Source organism: Diadema antillarum, unplaced genomic scaffold (assembly GCF_040938485.1).
Source record: "Diadema antillarum isolate AM-2024a unplaced genomic scaffold, OU_Dant_1.0 scf00000192, whole genome shotgun sequence".
Classification (NCBI taxonomy): Eukaryota; Metazoa; Echinodermata; class Echinoidea; order Diadematoida; family Diadematidae; genus Diadema; species Diadema antillarum.
Window position 1 is genome coordinate 4615323 of NW_027271081.1, and position 21777 is coordinate 4637099.

General features: G+C 40.8%; 1 protein-coding gene across 1 annotated transcript; it reads right to left on the reverse strand.

Moving 5' to 3' along the window:
• Nucleotides 1–5263: 5263 nt before the first annotated feature.
• On the reverse strand, nt 5264–15402 carry LOC139723507 (monocarboxylate transporter 2-like). The gene is made up of 6 exons (XM_071634745.1): nt 14807–15402; nt 14182–14475; nt 13252–13601; nt 7456–7681; nt 6364–6507; nt 5264–5640 (listed from the first exon to the last, which is right to left on the reverse strand). Exons 1-6 carry the CDS (start codon nt 15162–15164, stop codon nt 5264–5266), a joined length of 1749 nt encoding a protein of 582 aa, XP_071490846.1. The 5' UTR covers nt 15165–15402.
• Nucleotides 15403–21777: the final 6375 nt, after the last annotated feature.

A 21777-nucleotide genomic window follows, 5' to 3' on the forward strand; every position in this document is an offset into this window, starting at 1 on the left:
ATTCCATTAATTTGTTAAGTTAATTTCTAATAAGGTGCATCGATTCTTGTAGTGTGTAAACTTGGTCCCAAGTCCAATTCGACCCATTGTCCAAAAAGAATGATTACTCAGCCATCCATGACCGTGTATGAATAAATAAGATATCATTTGAAAGATGAGATACTGTATGTGGTTTTAAGATGTTGCTACTCTCTTTGGTGTAAAGTTAACTCAATCTTCACAAATTCGAAATCACATCTTGTTGCGTTTTTTTCCGATACGCACTGTATATATACGTATATATATACATATATATATATATATATATATATATATATATATATATATATACAGTGTATATACTGTATATATACAAATACATGCATGATAAAACAAAATTTGCTAAAGACTTGTGTGAAGACTTGTGCACCAAATGATTTGCATATACACCTGTACATGAACGTGGTTGCTGCTGAAAGAACAGCTTCATGAAACCCCCTATACACACCTCTCATTTCTTGAGGTCTGGGATCCTGCACGGCGAAACTTTGGAGTAATCCTAAAACACACATTCACTCAAACTGTATATGAGTGCACAGGTGTCAGACACCGGTGGGTAAACAGGCACGAACTGTGGCAACAATGCATAAAGTACACATAAATCGATGGATTTCGCCTGTGTTGAATGATGAGAAAATGAACACATTGTGATGGTTTTCATAATAATCATCTTTATTTACAGCTGTCATTGATAATACTTTCTCATCGTGCTGACAAGATTCTGTTATAACATTTTATGTGGTGACACTTGGTGTGCAAACTAAACATGACAAAACAATGAAGTGCGTTTTTCATTAGAGCGGTAAAAAATAAACACAGATAAAAGCGCAATTCTTTTATACACACAAAATGAGTTATACAGGGCCCTGTTTTATGAAAAGATTAAATCGACTTTAAATTTCCCTAACACACAGGCTGTCATATACTTATAATAAAAATCAACTTTATAATCCATTTTAACTCTTCATAAAAGAGGGCCCTGGTTGGTTCGAATACACAAACCACAAAGCAAAAGATAAATACAAAATGCGCGTTCAGAATGAACGCAAGTCCATTTTTAACAGCAACTTCATGTTGCGCACAAAGCAAATTCAGCATTACCTGAAAATTACTCCATCATAACAACAACAACAACAAATCAAAGATAAGGATTCGGAGCGCAATAAACGTTGACTTACAAGCACAGTGAACATTATCAATCATAGAGCATCATTTTGTAAAAATGGACAAAACATTAAGGCGTGGTGCGAGCCATAACATAACCGAATGCAACAGCTAATAATCATCATAAGTACAACATTGGTATGATCATTGATAGTGGGCATTATACGGTAGATGCAGACAGAGTCCGTTTGCCTCACTAGGCTACACTCTGTGTAGTCCCACTATAAAGAAGTGAACTTCTATATTTGAGGGTTAGTCCAAAAGTCGGGACCCCACTGGGCTCAGAGGTGGCATTACATGCCGCATTTACTGCATCTATGAACAGGCTATAATTATGTTAATGGATTCCTACCCTAAAGGGAAGTTATCATACTCTACAGGTCTATAATGTTCTACACTCAACATCAATATTACAAATCTTTTGATCTTTTTCATATATACTACTTCAATAGTAATCACCTGTACTTAGGTTCTTTTAGAGACATTCTAAGTTATAATTGTATTCGATATGATTAACACATTAAATCAATAGAAAGGACAAATTCCAAGTATCAGTTTGGAAAAAAATGGTGCAGCTGTATAGTGTATAGGTCTAGAGGACATGGTATTGCTTGTCTTGTTTACTTATCACAACACAAAACAGCTGCAAAATACAAGTATCATCGGTGCGCTGAGACGTTAACATTGGTAAACGATGAAAAATCTGAACAATACGACTGGGATAATTTCGCCATGTAATGGAATCCCTGCGCTCGACATGGACCTCCACTAACCATTGCTAACGGTTTGATGGAGCTATTGAATCTCGACCACAAACTAAGGATTAACATTAGAAACCCTTGCAGACAGAGATTATTCAAAGAGTGTATCTTTCCGTCATATTTCAAGGTACATCAGCATTTAACTTTCCTATATAGCTCACATCATTGGGGGGGATCTTCATCTAAGTGTCTATGACCTCTAATCTTGAACTTTGACCTTTCATACATTTCATGCAATTCATTACTTATCAATTTCGATACCCTTCTGAAAAGATACTACGCTCCCTTTTTTCTGATTAAACTATAAATATGGTACTATACCAAGTATCTGTACAATGTTTAAAAATTTGAAAATAGGCGCTAATAATTCATAATCTTATCATTTATCGTGTTCATATGCATTCATCATGTAAACCCACTCAGAAATTCTGACAAGATAACTCAATTTTTCTCCATTCTATCCACATATAGACTATACTTGTGAACATCCCCAAAGAATCATAGTAAGAAGATTGTTCAAAAAATTGACTTTGAAATGGTTTTCCCCATAAAACCACCGAAACAAACCTATAAATAAACATAGGCACACGTTACACTGTATGCACTTTTGGTGCATTTAAACAAAGATCGATGACAGCGTTCTCAGACAAACAAAAGAAAAATATTACATCAGATAATTGTTTACCTTAATGGGAAACAAAGAGTATTGCTAGGCAACAAACATTACATAAGCATGCTGATTACACCGGTCTGTTTACTTATTGCAGACTGTTGAACAGAGCCTTAAAACCACTAAAACCTAATTTAGTTTACCTTCTAAGCATGAATGAGAGTAGTGAAATACATGTACAAGTCTCACACTGGCAAGTTTGGGACCTGGATAAACCATATCCCTGTGACGCCCGATCCTCGGAGGGCATTAGCATTGGGTATTAACCCCAGAAGAGCAGGGGTGTCTTGAGGCCCCCCTTTCCGGAATTCCCCCGAGTTTCCTGGCTTTTCCTGTTAGCCTAACTTGACTTTAAAAAAAAATAGTGGTGATGAGACATACGGTTTGCGTATACTGCTACACATGTCCATCAAACTGTATATGGGTGCTTTTAATTTACCCGTGTGTCGTTCTATGGCAAATAAATGCTAAGTTCCAAAAATCAACACCACTTTCATTCTTGACACTTTAACGGAGACTTTTGATGTGATAACACAGTGATACAAACAAGACTGAAACATTGGATGTTCATAATAACAGATTCATAAGAAAATCAAAGAAACACGTACAAGCATAGAACTGCATCAACCCTGAAAGCAACTAAAAAATGCGACGAGCAAACGCAATATAAAGAAAAATCTTAATTCTAAATGACTGCCATTTGCACAATGGAAACCAATTCATCCAAAATTACACAAAATAATGTCCTAATATGAAGGCATTAAAAAATCGAAAAAAAAATCGAACTCATTACCACACCCTCCCCGCCATGGCCATAAGAGCCACCAAAATAGGTCAGTCAATTTAAGGTTAGACTGCCCTTTAATTCATCTCTTTGCCCTACCTAGTCACATGACACAGCTTGCTTTGCGGATGTATCTAGATTGAAAAAGAAAACTGAAATGAAAATTTGAATGTCTCGACATTCTTGCCGATTCTTTCCAATGAATGATATAGCCACATTACAAAACGTTTTTATAGGTTAGGGAAAAGCCTCCACTTAGGCCCTTGCAAGACTTTAAGTCATCACGAATGACTTTACAGGCCATCAGGAACGCGCTCAAATTCGGGATTATAGCGTACAGTATTATTCTATTCCTCTGCATACGGCACTTAGATTTCCTGTTTATTCATCTTTACTCCTTCATGACTTCTTCTTCGTCGTCTTCTTCTGCTTCTTCATCCTTCATCTTCATCTTCTTCTCTTTTTTTTTTGAGAACATACCCTCGGCACAGCACAGCAAGACTCATCCATCATGTCCATCCTCATGTCTTGGAGACTGTGTGCTGCGAAATTGAGGAGCACCACTAAAAAGAGCTTGGCACTTTAATCGGTTCACACCCATACCCGTTTCCTGCGATCATACAAACTGTCGTAAACCGAACGCCCTGCACAACTATGATAAGAAACGTCTTGAAGTAGCCACGACGAGACATATTATGTACAACGTATCAAATTTAAAGTGATTTGATATCAATGCACGGACAGACACACACTACTAATTTCGCATACGCAATGCAATTGATTAAACAAAACACACGAATTGGAATGACACTTGTCCCGACACCTGTTTCGAAGCTTTTCCGATCTGAAACAGATTCACATTTACTTCGACTCCAACGAGGATGACGTCACTCTTGGATCGGCTCCTCGGAAAAATGGACACCAAAAAAAGCAGTATGAGGCCACAGGAAAAAAACAGTGCCTTACCTCATGGCATACGACGAAGTGCAGAGAAAAGCAAAGCAAGTCATATTCACCAGAAGAAATGCAGCTCGTCATGCGTGCTGCCAAACTCACTTTCTTATTGGTTAATATGATCCCACGTACTGTATGCCTGACGCATGACGTGTGAAAAGACTATGATGTCCGTGCATGAAAGCACGCTTGCTTTGGCGGTAAATCTGGTAGTCTGAGGTTCGTTTTATCACGTCGAGGTAAGGTTGTGCATAGTTCATACCAGGGAATATAATTAGTACTATTGTGATGTTACTCTGGCATAAATAGCAGTAAGCAGTCTTTGCAAATCTACATCGGCGTTCTGACATTTCATAAATTTTGTTCATACCTTTTACTGTGCGAGCAAGAGATGTTACAAGTTACAAAAATAGCAATCGATAGCTTTAGGCACCATTGACGTGTAATAAATAGGAATTCTCTTTATTTACTCCACACATTCTTCCAGTCACATTAAACCACTATTTAGAATTTACCACCACGCACAGAGTAACATACTTCCTCAACATCTTCTCAATATTCTAGCACGCGCACACAAACAAAATAGGCACGGTCATACAAACAAAAAACCCAGGGACGCAAAACGAGATATGTGAATAGTATCTCTGCTCCATTTCCCCATGCATGGTATAGTCCCACAGACACACTCATTCAGACATCACTCAACCTAAATAGTGTTAAAAAATTATAAATTAATGAATAAAAACGACTGCAGTAGGCTGGCTTTGATAACATTGCACTTTTTCAACTGAAGAAAAAAAAAGGTCGGTTCCACGCAGGATTTGGTCAGGAGCATCGCAGTGAGACAAGCCGCGTGTAGGCCTACTTGCAAAACTCGTTATAGAGATACTCCTACACGACGGTGACCTTGTCGATGACTGCATACTTTGGTGGCTCTTTAGGTGGAAAGGCCCACACCTCTGAGTATTCTGGAGGCGGCGGCGACGGCGGCGGGGACGGCGGAGGCTCGGGGCCCTGTCCTAGCGGATGCCCGGACGAGCTTTCCGCCTCCTCGCGTTTTGCCTCGCGCGCGGAGTCGGCGTCGAGGCAGCCTTCCTCTTCCGCGACGGCGGCGGAGGACTGTTCTAGCGTCTGGGCGGCGAACTGCATCTTGTTGCGGTAGTTCTTCATAAAATACACGGCCAGGTATTTGGCACACGCCACCAGCCACAGCACGGAGAAGCAGTAGTTGGCATACTTGTACGTCCCCGTCAAGTCAAAACTGAGACCTATGAACGGCAGAGTAACAAGATACACAACATCAGTCACACCAATACAATACCGAGTGAAAACGTATAATACCTGTGTAACAATAATTATGGTGTGATTTTTGCCTTTTTGGTTTCAAGCAGGGCTTTATCTTGCCTTACAGCGTCTCATGTCCATCTGTTTCTGTTTAATCGCTCAAAAAATATACATTTGAAAAGCAACGTTCATTTACCTGCCGTGACGACATTAAAAATCTACTTCTCCTCCTAACCCACGCAGTGAAAGCCAAACGAAAACAGTTTCACAGACATCTGGAACGCGGATGATGAGTTTGACGTATAAACTCCCATTTTCAATGATTTTCCAAATTTTAGAGTGAAATGAGACATGTCCGTTATATGGACGTTAACGCGAAACTCACTGTGCCATAGTTAGTCGCAATCTTTTCCATGGAAAACCAAATCTCTGAGATAATTACAATGAATTAGTCATCTATAGGTGTGATAAATCTGACGGCATGTGGGTTGATTTTTCTGAGCATAAAATGGTCCTCTCAAAGGCGAACAAGATGACAAGTGCAGAAAAGTCAAATCGAATGCACTGAGACTAGAGAACAAGATACAATGCTCGACTCACACGATGCAATTAAGAACCTCTTTCCAGACTTTGACCTAAGAATTTACTTCGATTTCCGCAAAATCAATCCACGTGGTTTTGACTGACGGAAGGTTGACGACTCTCACCTGGTATGATTGGGGCCAGCAGGCAGCCGAGGCCTGTCATAAGGAGGATGAAGGCAAAAGACTCCTGGTGGACGGCGTGTCCGAATGTCTCAACGGACGCGGCGTAGATGATCGAGTACAGGATAGCTCTGGCTATTCCAACAACTGCAACGAAAAATTAAACAATATGATGTGATTATAGGTGTACTACAGTCAAACCTGTCTATAGCGACCGCCGTCTACAGCGACCACCTGCCACATGCGACCACTAAACACAATTCCCAAAAGAGAAAAGCCATGTTAACGACATTGCCTAAAGCGGCCACCTGTCTATAACGGCCACTTTTTCCGTCTCACTTGGGGTGACCGCTATAGACAAGTTCGACTGAACATGTAGTTGTAGACATGTACTAGTACTGTGCGTCCTTGAAGAGATTCTACCTACAAGAAGGCCGATCAAGTTTGACTCAGCGCTGCTGAGAGGAACACCGAAGATTAAGGGCTATATGGTATCTGAAAGATTACTTAAAAATTTTGGGTTCGACTTTGCAAACAGAATGTAACATCAGGTATGGTGTCAAGAGGAATTTTGCTCTTTAGTTGGACTCTAACACGGATTTGTTGCATTCTTCTGTGTATTACCAGATATTCGTAGACGAAATCTTGGAAAACTGAAATGAGGACGACCAACAGGATTTTTTTTTTCTTCTACGTAATATAAGATATAGCGTGATAATATCAAGAACTTCATTGGAAAGATACGATATTGAGAATTCTTGATCAGACAGAGATTTGGGATTTCAGGTCGGATCATTTCGCCAAAAAAAAAGACAATGAAAAGGCCTTGCTTGTCGACAAGGAATACTCTGAAATTTTCACACTTCTGATGCTTGGACACTCTTGACGAAATGCGAATGAAATGTCTGGCTAGTTTCATACATATGTTTGTTTATGCACTGTAGTGCATGCAATGTTTATTCAAAAGAACTTTACAAGAGCAGTTAAGACAATGGCATATTTACTACTTGGGTAAACAACTTTTGGGTGAAAAGAAAATAGACTCTGCTCTGAATGCAGACGGAGTGGAGGCATGATATTTCACTTTCAACGCACCAGTAACATATGTAATCATGGCTGCGGCCTGTGTCGTAACTGTAAGCATGAAAGTGACCCCCGCGTTGGCCAGACACACAGCCGGGATGATGAGAATGCGGGAGCAGGGCAGCCGGTCACCGACAAACGCCACGACCAAACGCGCCCCCGTGTCGACGAAGCCCAAAATGGACATGTACAACGCCGACCGCTCGTTGCTGTACCCCGCCAGCGTCATGATTTCCACCTATGGCACACAAGGAGGCAAAAAGAAACAAAATGGATGCCGTCAGATACCCACATCACTGGCACACATGCCGTAGCGCCTGTTAGAGCGATACGCTACATGTCACGAGAGTGTTAACTTAAAGGAAGTGACTATACATAAAGGCAGAATTTACTGAAAAATGATTTTAAATTTGTGTTAAAATAATTCTAAAAAATATACCAATCTCAAGGGGTCACCATTAATGCCATTTAATTGTGATTTTTTTTTCTGGCATGATAAAGAATGAATACATAAATTGAAAAAAAATGAAGATTGAAAATATGAATTGAATCCGAGCAATTTTTCCTGCCTTTAGGAGTTGAGATATTACTTACCTTCATATTATTTCATAATTTCTTATCAACTATAAAACCGAAAGACCATCAGATCTGATGATCAAATTTGTTTTGTCTCTCTCTTTAAAAAAAAAAGGGAATTAAAGAGACTATTTCTTTATGTTGGTCAAAACTCCTGTACTGGGTTAATTTTTTGGCTTTTTAATAAGACAGCAATCTGAAAAAGTGCAATCCAAGTTAGGAGAAGACATGTCTTCTTTACAAAGACCACACAACAGAAATGGGTTGCATATTAAATTGCAAATTCATACACATCATGCGAGCCATGCTTTACCATGAGGTACAGGTCTCAGATTTACACATCGGTATATATATGCTAATATGCGATGAAGAGGTGTAGATATCTATTCTTTTGAGCAGAAAATAACATCATACATGAGCTTTACAGTGGGAGTATATTGGTGTTTGATTTTATTTGAAGCATCCATGGCACAAACGCAATGTTACAAATATATTCTGGGAAAGCATGATACATGGATTCTTAACAAAATGCTTCTCGGTATACATTGGATTTGACGATAGACACTACTACACGTGACTTGTGTGTATTCTTCGTTTCTGCTGCTACTGAACAAAAGTCGACGGAATATCAAAATGAAAATCAAGAGGTCACATAACAACACGCATCGGTCATCTCACTTCATTCCAGTTGTTTAAAGTTGTAATAATATCCCAAAATTTCCTGGAACAGCTTCGGGGGGAAAAGAAATTGCCGTGCAGACGTGGCGAGCTGATTACAAGACATTTACAAGTCTGCATATCAATGAAACTATTTTAAACACTTTGTTTGATGTTTAAAACATCTTTCATTTCCTGCATCTATTAATTTGATGAAATTTTGCCACTCGCCATGAAAATGGTTTAAAAATCATGTTGGATTTTTGTTATTCGATGATAAGTTTTCCCACAAAGATGAGGAATATTTAATAAAAAAAGATGAAAACAGAAGGCAACAAGTAACAGGAAAAACTGAACACGAGAAATAATATCTTTTCCTCATCTCATTTTGTCATATATTCGCCATAAACCTAGGGAAGAATTTAAAAATGGTTCAGTGAATTAAAAAAAAAAGAATTTTCCAGACGGGATGCCATTGATGGCATGTATCCTGAGCAAAACATTATGAAAACGAAATGGAAAAAAAAAATGACGATCATTAAAAAAAAAAAATACGATTGATGATCTATCGATGTTCGTCGAGATCGAAAGATGGAGGTCTCAAAGTGACGTCAAAGTTGAGGCGATATCGCTGACTGTCGCTTTGAAAGAGCCATGGAGTCGTCGAATGTATCAGAGAAAAAAAAAGTAAAAAAAGACCCTCTTTAACTTGAAATCCCCAGGATATCTAGATAACTGACTGCGGTCATTTGGAGCAACCTCTGCTAATGTGGAATGGTTGTCAAATTGTGGGCTTTTTTTAGTACGTATTTTGGAACAATTTGGAAATTTGCAGTGAGTGAAATAGAAAGTAAAACGATACGAATGAAATGTCTGCAACCAACCATAGCGTAGAACCGACATTGCCACTCGCACGGTAAGAAACATGAAGAAATGGAGACGCTAAATTCATTCATCTGCACAGCGTCACTGCCTGATTATGAACGGCAAATAAGTGCCAATCTTTGCAAGCTCGACTATTTTCTTGCCATTCTGAGCAAGCCAGAAAACACTAATGATTAAAATGAGAACGTACACTTTTAGCTCTCACTGCAGAAACATTCTCATGGTCTCCAGCTTGAAGAAAATTGACCAAATGTTTTCAAGCAAGAAAACTTCATACTTCTTTTCTCTTCATTATCATAGATTTCTTTCTACTTCGTACGGCTTTGAACTGGCCTGTTCATCTAATTACTGCATAAATTATACACAATTGAAGCAGAAAGAGTTTGTATTATATGCATATTACACACTTTTGGCAGGCTTCTTCTTGTTTCTTGTACATTGCGATTGGCAAATTACTGGTTCGTACGAGCAAATACAGCACACATGGCTGTTTCAAATGAGGGTTAATCCAGTCTGCTTTGTTCCTCACATACTATGTTTCTTGAAAAATGTTTTTTTTTTTCACTTCACATGCCTGTACTTCAATCATGAATCTAAAGCAAAGTTGGCCAATGGGACGAACGCGTCCTTGGCACGTCACGCATTAGTGGTGATAGTAATTTGGTAGTGAGATCTCTTTATAAGATTATGATCAAAATCAGGTAGCTTTATGCAGCTAGCATTCGTTTCACAAACATCTCAAAATGTCTATTAAACAGCAGTTCATCTAAAAACAACTTTCCTTCACCAATTACCTGCGAGATAATGGCGTAACGCATTTTTTAGGCTATGAAACGATTTTGTTGTTTTGTTTATCACTTCTGAAATATATCCAAATTGCACTCTATAAATCATGATTTTAATTTATGTAAAGCAGACCATATCTTCGTTTTCGTAACACGAAGAAAATAATTCTTGTTAGGTTTTTCTTTGTCATAACTGTGATGGAGGAACAAACCAGACTGTTTTACTGGCGCCTTATACTCACCAAAATGGCGCCAAACAGAGGAAAGTGGGCAAAAATTACATGGTACAGGCAGCATCAGTATCCTCCTTGGGTTGTGACACAATTTACTTTTGAATTTGGCAAACTTTGAGAAGTTCTTTTAATCGTAGCCTAGAGAAACTAGAAGACTTACAAGGCATCTCCATCTTCATGTCAAACATGTGAAGAGCCGTTTTCTTCTGTTTTTTTTTCCAGGTGCGAGCGAATTTGCAAGAATGATTGGTTCAGAATGCTGGAAGAGCATTACTCAGCTCAAACAATCAGATATAATTCCTTCGTGAAGTGCTTTGAGAAAATAGTGTATGCCAAAGTGGTTACTTGCACACTTCTTTTTCAAAAGTGTGGTTTACTGCGCAAAAAGGAAAATGAAAAATCATCCATGTGAAGACGCTTGACAAGAACTTGCAAGAAATCATAATTAAAATGTAAGTTTTTGGGGGGGTTTTTTGCCAAAATGATTAAAACAATTGCCAATGTCTAAGGAGTAGTGCTTATACTGAATCTCAGTACCTCCGGCATCATTTCAGATGGATCGGTTTTAGGTGTGTGTCAAAATCATTGCTCTGTGTGATCTAAGAGGAGAAATTTGTCTTTTTTTCAGTAAGCAGTAATCTTTACATGAGTTCTGTTGACTTCAAATGGATGATACGGAAGACAATCGCTTCCAAGAGAACAAACCTCTTCCAATTATTGAGGTCTACACGTGGGATGTCATGCATTCACATCTAGACGTCATTAAGATTGGAAGAAGTTTGTTTGCTTGAGATCTTTGTTTCTGCTTTCTTGTGCTCATTGGTGCTTTCACTAACAAAAATGAGCTTGAGATTATATCGATTTCGTTAGGTTCTGATGCTGCCTGTACGGGAAAAACAAACTTACGGCTGGAACACTCCCCGGAACAACAAGATTCGCTGTCCGGTAAACCCTGCTGATTTAATTTCTCCCAGTCGACCACATTCCCTTTCTCTCTCCCTCGCTTTCCACACATCCGGGTCGCTAGTTGAGGTTGAGTTCATCCATACAAGCCGGGAGAACGGCGTGCCTCGTCATCGCGGATTAGCTATCTGGGGGCCTCCTGGATTCTTTATCCATTCAAGAAAACCAGATGAAAGGCCTGGGTGCCGGAAAACGTGTAATGCCTACTAGAGCCAGCGAATGAAAGCAACAGCCTAAGAACGACTCCAATTGAAGCATGCATGACATGTGCTTGTGTGAGTCATGTGTTGTGTGTGGATGACTGTGTGTGCTTGAGCATGGCACTCAAAATGTGTGTTTCACCAAGTTCGCATGGCGTTTTTATGCACCTCTGTGTCACGTCTAGTGGTTTGGCTCACCTTGCTAGTGTTCAAGTGTGGTACGATGAAAGAAAGACCCATTCTGGATCGTCATTCAATTTATGGTGTTTCACGCAAACATGTATAGGTCATGTCACCTTGCCTGCTTTGATTTTCTTCTTGGTGTGTGTGTTTTGTTTTGTTTTTTTTCACTCTGTAAAACTGAAAATGCGATGTTTCTGCTAATAGCATGATGAGTACATATCGTGCTACATTCGTTCTTGTAGGATGTTCCCTACTGGGAAAAATAAATGAATAAAATAATATCCTTCCTTGAAGCTTGAGCTTAGATCTATCAGTTGGTATTGGCTCATTTTATCTCCCTCCTCTTTTCGACAACCCAGTCTTTTCATCACCTTTTCTTAAACGGAGAAAGGATCTCGCAATGCAGCTCCCCAGAGTAGCTTCATCCAGGCTGGTCACGACCCTCGACCGACAGGGTGAGACGCCCGTCTAGGTCCAATGCCACCCAAGAATGGACGTCCCCGGGTCCAGACTGCAGGGCCGCGTTAACACTCCGATCACCGCCGGGCCCATCACGGTGGAACCATCGGCCACAGTATTAGCCTGACCCGGAAGTCAATGCACGTAGTGCTTCCACTTGGGGGAGCGATTTCGTGTGCCACGAACAGGTCACGCACTTGCAGAAGACTCTAAGTGGCTGCATGTATAAGAGAGAGGCATGGCTAGGCAGATGCGGGACAAAGTCGAATATCTACTACACTTGATGTTGTCCTGGATATGCCTCAATGGACATCTGCTATCGACGTACACAATTTTTTTTCCTCTCTCGCTCTCGTTCTACTTTGAAAGGTCCGAAAGATAACGATTAAAGCTTGAGTATTATCAACATATAGGGACAATCAAATAAATATCATTCCCTTTTAGGGGGAGGCAATTCATTGCTGCGGGACTCATGCAAATTGGCAAAATTCAAACGTAATGAAATAAGAAAGAAACACATGTGACAAAATCTACATGGTCTATGTGTAACTTCATGTAGAGGTAAATTATTCTGACCACGAGAGGTTTGGGAAAACGGCAAACTGAGGTGTACGTCAGATACATATTGAAGAACTAAAAAGGCAAAACAAACCGCGACACAGTATATATGTGGAGGAAAAAAGAAATAAACCTATAACTGCCACATAAAAGCTGCTATATTTCGTTCGGGTTTAAAGCACACATGTTTATATTGTGATTCTCTTTCTGTTATCTTGTTTAAAGTTCTGTTTCTCTCCGTTTCTGTCATAATTTACGTTTATAAAGGCTGAATTTTAATACAGACACGACAAGCACAGGATCACTCACCAGATTTATGGCGTTGCAGAGGAGAACCATGCTGGATATCAGCGTCGCCAGACCAAAGATCCAGTGCATGGGGTCCTTCAGGAGCAACTTGTAGTTGTCCTTGGATTTACGCAGCTTCTCCTTCTTCCGTCTCAGAGCGAGTTCTTTGGCGTGCAGTTTCCTGAGTCTGTCCTCGTCAGGATTAGGGGTAGCTTCCGGCGACCTGTCCTGCGGGGGCAGGGGCGGCAGCCTGTAGAGCGAGCTGCAGGCGAGGCCGCAGACAAGGATGACGGATGATATGACGCGGAGAGACGACCTCCAGCCGAAGCGGTCGAAGACGATCTCCATTACAGGGCAGAAGATAAGCATCCCTGTGAAACGTTGTCGGGTTAATTAGGGACAAAACAATCATCAAAACAGGTGAAATGGTTTGCAAGTTCCGAAAGAGACGATAAAAAGTTTAAAGAGTACCCCCGTAATAACGAACACAGTTATAACGAAATTCTCGTTACACAAAGAAAAACACTCAGGTCCCAACATTATTGTCTACTTATCTTTATACACTTTATTGTTTGGCTATAACGAAATATAACAAAAGAAAACTGCCGGTCCCGAGAAACTGCGTTATAGCGGACAGTTGCCTGTGTATGATTTCGTAGGGAGCTATTACGATACATCGTTTGCTACGGTCTAGATTTATAGCACCCTGTAAGACCCAACAAAATAACTATTATAAGTAACACTCTGGTAACGGTGGGGTGACATGATAACCTCATTACACGCAAAATTAGAGAGAAACACGAATTCTGCAATTCTTCAAGTTGTTCAGTAGACTAGGTCACTGTGTTACTGCAGACAGATTAACAATCAACGATTGTGTCTTCACCTCAATTATACGGCTCTACAGGTGCCATACAGGTGCTATATAGGTCTACCTTATCAATGACTCACCTATAGTCGCTCCTACGCCGGGCAGCGTTGTGGGCATGGCGCACTCGTGGCTTTCGAAGTAGGCAATGACGACGTTGATGGTGCTGACGAACACGAAGTTGATGCCGACGCCGAACAAGAGACCAATGGTGATGAAGAGCACCCATGCTTCTTCTACGTACGTCGATGCGAAGAGGCCGACGAAGCAGAGAATGACGCCGACCACGGTGATTAAACGAGGTCCGAGTCTTTGGTAGATTGCGGTGATAAGTGGCGACAAAAGAACTAGGGCCCAAGCGAGAGAGGCTACCCAACCTGTGTGAACAAAATCAAAGGATTCGGTTATTGGCGCTTTTGTACATCTGGAGACATAAACACAATGGACACGCGAGGACATTTCATTTACCGTAATTTGCGTCCTAAATCCCACCCTCGATCGGCGTGTGACGACACGAAGAGCGTGTTCCACTCGTACGCCCGTCGAGATGGCCCATGCACTAGCTATACCGCTGAAATGCTAATGGAAGATCGAAAATTAGCTAATCACTGCAATGCCTTTCCAGTTTAGGTCAATTTGGCCCAGATGCTGTCGATTACGCCGAGCTCTCATCAACTGCTTCCTTAGGTTTAACATTTCGCAATTCACCTGTTTCTGTTGCCGAGGATTGCAGGTCCCTTCTGAGGCACATGTAGAGGACACCAAAGCTGTTGAAAAACCCCATAAAGCACGCAAACATTAACGACGAGGCTATGGTAAGAAGCCATCGGTAGTACCGAGGGCTCTTCCATAGTGTCGTCATCAGTGATGTCATACGCGAGATCCCGCGGCGACTTCTGACGGCTTCGTCGAATCCCTCGCCGACATGGAGCTGCGGCGTGCCGGGACCGATGCTCTGCTGGGACGAACGGAGAGCGGCTCGCAGAGGCGATTCGTCCGGCCAGATGGACGAGAGGTCCCGCTGGGAGACACACTCGTAGACGATCCGGCTGCTTCCGGAGTTCATGCTGTTCGCCCCAGTGATCTAGTCGTGCAGCTGTAAGGCAAGAGGAACAAACGTACAGACGTGATTGAGCCAAGCCCACACTACAGGCTGATGCAAGAAATGATGACATTTTCAGCGGAGCAACTTTGCAGGCACATAAACATACGGAGGGTACACATCCAGCATGAGACCTAAGTGAAAATGAAAGGCACTTTTAAAGAAAGATTTATGTGCACATGCATAAAATAAGACATTTGCATTTAATAAATCATGTAATTCGTGTGTATTTTTGTCCTTCTTTGTTTGTATACGGTTGAAAAAAATAAACAAATAAAAACACACAACTGACGAGACAATAGAAGGACGAACCAGAGGTGGAAGAAAATCACGCGATTGTCTTATTACAATATCGAAAACCTAAAGAAGAGTTTATGACTGAAATGTACTTTTCAGGTTGAATGCAAAACAAGAACAGTAAAATATGTCTTTGTTGCGTACGCTTCCAAGTTCTCTTATAAACGATCGTATACATCCATCTAGTTGCTGACATGTCATGCTATCTCGAGAGCAAAGAATACTCATAAGAGTTTCATTATACTCATTTAAGTTGGTATACGCTGCACAATGTCTATCTTCGTGTGGACAAAGGGCTACTCCTGAAGCCATACATTTTTATAATAGCGAGATTTAGATCTGTGACGCAAAGGCTATAAAAGACGACGCAGCCTCCCGGGTTGAACAATGGCAACAGCTGCTACGCGCATGTGCAGAACACCATTTTCGGCCTAATTAGCGTCGTCTTAGCGTTCGCGTCGCAGATTTAAAGCTCGATAATGAATGCAGAGATGACGCACTTCGAAAAGAAGCCGACTTCTCGGTCTTCTCTGGAATCACTTGTTTGGTTTAAAAAAAAAAATGTTGCTATTTCATAGCGACTTGCAATAATCATAAAAGATTAGTCGATTTCTTGACGTAAGTCTACATGCGTAACCTCATCAGATAAAATCTCCGTGGAAACGTTTTTTCTATTTCCATAGCAAACCAACAGCTTACTAATATCTCTTTTATCATCATTATTTTCTCTCTTTTTTTTTTTTTGGTATGATTTTGATTTTGATTTTGCCAAAGGTAATTCTAGGCCACAGAGTGTGTGTCTGTTTATTTTATTCTTTTTTTTTTTTGGGGGGGGGGGGTACTTTAGGTTTAAGATGAGGTGCTCCTGTAAATTTCGCAGTATAATGTATTACGAGTTACAATCAGCAATCTATCAACAACTATCAGCAATCTATCATCACTTTGCATTTACGCGCAATTTTCATGTGTTAGAGTGATACACATTCGGTGCTCTACACTCGGTGCTCTACACTCTACACTGCTCTTTACTCGGTGTCAACTGCGGCGACCTATGACCATGCGGGCGTGGATGCCATTATTCTGGAAAGCAAAACAATCCTTGTGTTGGCGTATACGACTCCGTGACTCGGTTTCACTTCAGTTCCCGTATCACGATCCATGATCCAAGACGAAACAGGATTCGCCTGGCTATCACTTAAGTACCGAAGTGAGAGAACCGCCTTAAACCGGATCAAGATATGCAAAACATCATCACTGCCAAAGTCAGATAGCAAAAAGGGTTCCACTTAATGGCCGTAATTACATATACCCGCCTACACGAAGCAAGCTAGGTTGCAAGAAACCTCACAAGTACAAGGTTTCGGCCAAGTCACGTTGCTGCACTGTTTGTTGTTGTCTTTCTAGTCCTGCTTGTTTTATGAGAATGGTAACCCGTAACGTAAGCTTGAAAGGGATAGGCCGCAAAGCGAAGACTGAGTGGACTAAAACAATATCGTGCCCACACGCAGAAGAAAGATTGATGTTGAGGCATTTTGTCATTATCAATACTTCGAAGTGTTATAAAAATATCCCACAAACAAATCTTTTCCAGGAAAACGTTTTGAAAAAGGAAGCTGTATCATATTACATTGCGCCCTGTGCCGTCTCTTTTTTGCCTGGTTTCATATCGTTAATACAAAAATAAACACACACAAACACGCAAACAGTTGAACAGTATCGGCGAATTCGATACGGATGATAACTTCCGTGTGTGTTGGGCCTCCGGCGTTTGTCGGGTGACTTCACGTGGACTGCATGTGGACTGCTGAAGATCGATGGGCATGACAAATTCAGCTTTGCCTGCGAATACTCGTGATCAACTGAACAATCCCGTTTCACACAGCGCAGTATAACCATGGAGCTACAACGTACCTCCATAGTCTAACCATTGTGTTTGTCACAATACTCACGGGGTCGCATAAATTGATAATAATAAAGTCTTCTTTATCCAGGGTAGCCTCTTCAGTGTTTCTACCAGAGGGCCCTGCCACTATTATTACCCTCGTGTTGCCAGCTACCCATTTATACACCTGGGTCGAGAGGGACATGGTGGGTAAAAACTTCTTGTCCATAAGAAAAGGAAATAATATGTAGGCCCTACGTCAGAAATATAAGATAAGATCTTGAACATATTGAGTCTGCTGCGATATGTACATGATCTGAATTATCCCATTTGATATAAAAAGTAATGGATATGTTTAGTCTGATTATCATTATGTGATGTAGATGGCAACATTATACGTGCAAGTAGTGCAAGTATAATATTGAAAGTAATCGTACACCAGCCCCCGTGGGTCTCATTATGACATTGTGTCGAAGAGCCAATTACAATTCGAGGATGGCGTAATTATCCTCATTAGCTCGACATAATTCCTCTACAGACCTCTAGCGCGTGAGTGACGGCGACCTATACATGGCCCAATAACATGTAATGGCTTTGGATAAGCGAAAGAAATGTAATAATCGGTGACTCATTCATGAGCAGACCAATTGAAAGTCAGGTGTCAGCCAACAAAATTACATGTGGGTATCATTGTCAAACGAATCGACAGCATTCATTGCGTGACTCCTACATTCCTATAATGATTTCTTTATTTGATTTGTTATCCTTTTCAGAGAATTTCGGAGGAAGGAATGCCCTCCTTTAATTTTTGTTTTCATTGAGAACCACTACCCTTTAATTTATGTTTTCATTGAGAACCAAAAGTAGTTGATACATTAATACGAATAGTGACTCGATGAACTTTTCCTTTCGAGAAGGTCAATAGCATTTTGCGCCAGTATAAGGAGTAACACCGAAACTCGATTCTTTACACTTGACCCGTCACTCGCGTGCGCCAACGCTTTAAATTATACACGAAGACACTCCGACATCATGACATTATACACAGCACTGTCTAGACGGCTGCTGAGCAGTATCCATTATGCATTCACCTGATGGTACCGTTTCGTGTCGTGGTGCTCATCGAGTCGCATTCGATGAGAGACGGGGTGGGGGGTGGGGGGGGGGGGGGGGCCTCCGCTCACAACATTAAGCCTGCAGAAAATGACCGGTGCCGTGGGGGTGACTCGTTCACGTACGGACAAATCTTTTCTGCAGATGATCATGTCTGTTTCACGCGAAGCAATAAACAGAAGATGCTACTGTTTATCGGTGTGGTTTGAATACACAGGCATAGGCTACTGACATATCGGAAAACAGACAAAAGAATAAATCGCTCTCTTGAGACTGAGGTGCCCATCAAGAACCCATCAAGTCGGATCCTTCGATGTGTGATTTTCCTAGTTGTGAAAGGGAGTGAAAGGGCAGGAGAGAGAGAGAGATGAAGAAGGCGGAGAAGAAGAAGAAGAAGAAGCCTGTTAGAAGGAGAAAGAGAGAGACTGCAAGTTGGGAAGATATGACGAAATAATTTATATATCTTCTCCTCGTAGATCAAGATTTTTCCCGATGAAAAACGTCTACGACTATTATTTATGCCCTGCAAAGCACACTCAGTACAGTGTATAGAACCCAGTAAATTCACTACGCTGAGAGTCGCATGCATGCTGTGTTTCTTGCGCTGAAACACACTGAAACGATACCCTTGGAAATACAATTGTAATCGGTACCTCATAACTAACTCAGTACACCACATTGTAATAAGCGAGGCACTGCTCCGACTACGGATGTATTGTAGAGCCGCTGTACGTCAAGCACCTAGTCTTCGATCCAGCCGCGAGTCGGCAAGCTTTTCGGCAAGCTTTGTCCAGGGTGGCGAACATGCGACATTTACTTCCCACCTGCTTCCAAAACAGTCAGCGCCTAAAATTGATAAAGAATCATTTCCAAAATTCAAGTGAGCGGTACCGACATTATAGAGCGCTCTTCTCGAATACACTGATCTTGCGCTGCAGAAAACTGCTTCTCCAAACATACCTTTCATCTGATGGGCTCGAGAAGGTATAGTAGTGCAAGGGCACCCCTGTACAAATACGCAAGTTAGTACATGTAAGATGAGCAAAAGATGAGTGACGAGAACAGATATTATGTGTGGAGTCATATACCGAATAATACGTGTGGACTGTGAGTATATTGCACAGCTGCAAGATGACTGATAGCGTGATGACAGGGATCTTCTGGTGAAGGGCCAAGTCTGCCGCAAACCAACGATACTGATAGGGCTGACAAACTTGCACCTTTTCATATTATTCTTGGCACCACTTAAAGGACAAGTTCACCTTCATAGACATGTGGACTAAGTGAATGCAGCAATATTAGTAGAATATATCAGTGAGAGTTCGAGCAAAATCGGACGATCCGTTAAAAAGTTATGAATTTTTGAAGATTCTGCTCAGTCATCGCTGGATAAAAAGACTACTATAGTTTATGATGTCACATGAGTACAACGATATAAAGAAAGAATAAAGAAAATTCAACATATTTCCAGTTTTCTCGCATAACACTCGACTTCTCTCTGTCAGAAGGCAGGGGGAATAATATTACCCATAACATACGTCAGTAGCAAGTCGAAGAAATGTGCACTTTATTCAAAAAGAAAAGTTTTGTGAAATTCTTTTTTTATTTTCCTTATATAGTTATATGCATGTGACATCATACACTGTAGTAGTCTTCTCTTCCAGCAGTGACTGCGCAGATACTTAAAATATTCGTAACTTTTGAACGGATTGTCCAATTTTCCTCAAACTTTCACTGACGCGTTCTACTAATATTGCTGCATTCTCTCAATCCTTATGTATATGAAGGTGGACTTGTCCTTCATTAAATTTAAATAGGCAAAAGAAAATGAAAATACGCAAATATCAAGAAGAAATACCGACGAGGAACAAACCTCCTCCCATGAATGACTCAGCGGAACGTCTTGCTTTATATCTCCCCTTTAGGTATCATCATTATTTCTTCTATCTTTTTTTTTTACATTTTTCTCAGCTGTGAAACGCTTGAAATGTTTTATACGATAAACAGATTCTTGTGCCTTTCAGAGCAAGGATCCGCAGAGACGAAAAGTGTCCACAATGTTAAACAAAGGTGGTTGAATATCCAAGGCTAGGAATTGCTGGTATTTTGAGATACTTCACACACATTAAAGGGATCGTATAGTTTTGGTTGAGATTTAATTTCAGGTTTCTAACATTTTTGGTGAGATAATGGGAAACCTCTTATGAAATATGAAAGAGCATGTAATTCCATGAGGAATTCAACGTTTATTTGATGCAAATAGGTTTTGAAATGGCTGAGATATCCAAAACAGAGCGATTCTAATAAGTGTGGGACCCACACTTTATTACGATCGCTTTGTTTTTCTTTGTTTTTGGATGTTTCAGTCATTCCAAACCCGTTTTTCATCAAATAAACTTTGAATTCCTTTTAAAATGGTGTGCTCTGCACTATTTCATAAGTGTTTTCTTGGTATCTCGCAAAAAGTTAAAAGCCCAATTCTCATCTCCACCAATACTGTACCATCCCTTTAAGTGGTCATTATTTTCTATCGAGGTATGGAGTGAAGTATGGAATCCGTCTCCCTTGCTTTAGGGCAGAACGCAATATTTGGATGAACACACACACACACACACACACACACACACACACAAACACACACATACACACACACACACACTCTCTCTCTCTCTCTCTCTCTCTCTCTCTCATACACAAACAGCTCTGTTTTATCCAGATCCTCCACTGAACTTCTATGCCAGTGGAAACGAATGACCGTACTGGAAGGCCGGAAGTCGCTATTATGTAACGACTATGTTTGGGAGAGTTCCTGGAGCTGCGGCTACAACATTGAGATTGGTGCATGAATTACAAGGTTCTGATCGAGATAAATATATGATAGCTTGCCTAACTAGAATTATATTAACGGAGTGACTGTACCATAATGACAATCATGCAGGCGTTATACTGCCCCGAAAGATATTCGGCTCTGATGGTGCACATTAAAGCATAGGGTCAGGGTTTCTTGAGCCATATCGTATGATTTCAGGTATATATCTTCTCAGGATCCAACGGCAACTTCGTGAAAGGTGGCAAAATCTTCGTGTAGTCGTGGTGTTTCCTTCGTGTGTCCGTCGGGTAAACTTATAAATAAAGATTTACATCTTCGTGTAGCCTTCGTGTGTAGTTCAGGGCCCCATTTCATAAAAAGTTGATATGATAGCAACTCTTGCTGGAATGGCAATTGTCATAGTAACGACAAGAATCCAGCTTCCTGATTGGCTGTTACAACTGGAAGTTGCCATT

Coding starts and splice junctions, on each gene's coding strand:
- LOC139723507 (XM_071634745.1), bottom strand. CDS start 15,164: ATGAACTCCGGAAGCAGCCGGATCGTCTACGAGTGTGTCTCCCAGCGG. Junction 6,508..7,455: donor CATGATTACATATGTTACTG/GTGCGTTGAAAG, acceptor TTTTCGTTGCAG/TTGTTGGAATAGCCAGAGCT. Junction 5,641..6,363: donor GCTGGCCCCAATCATACCAG/GTGAGAGTCGTC, acceptor TGCCGTTCATAG/GTCTCAGTTTTGACTTGACG.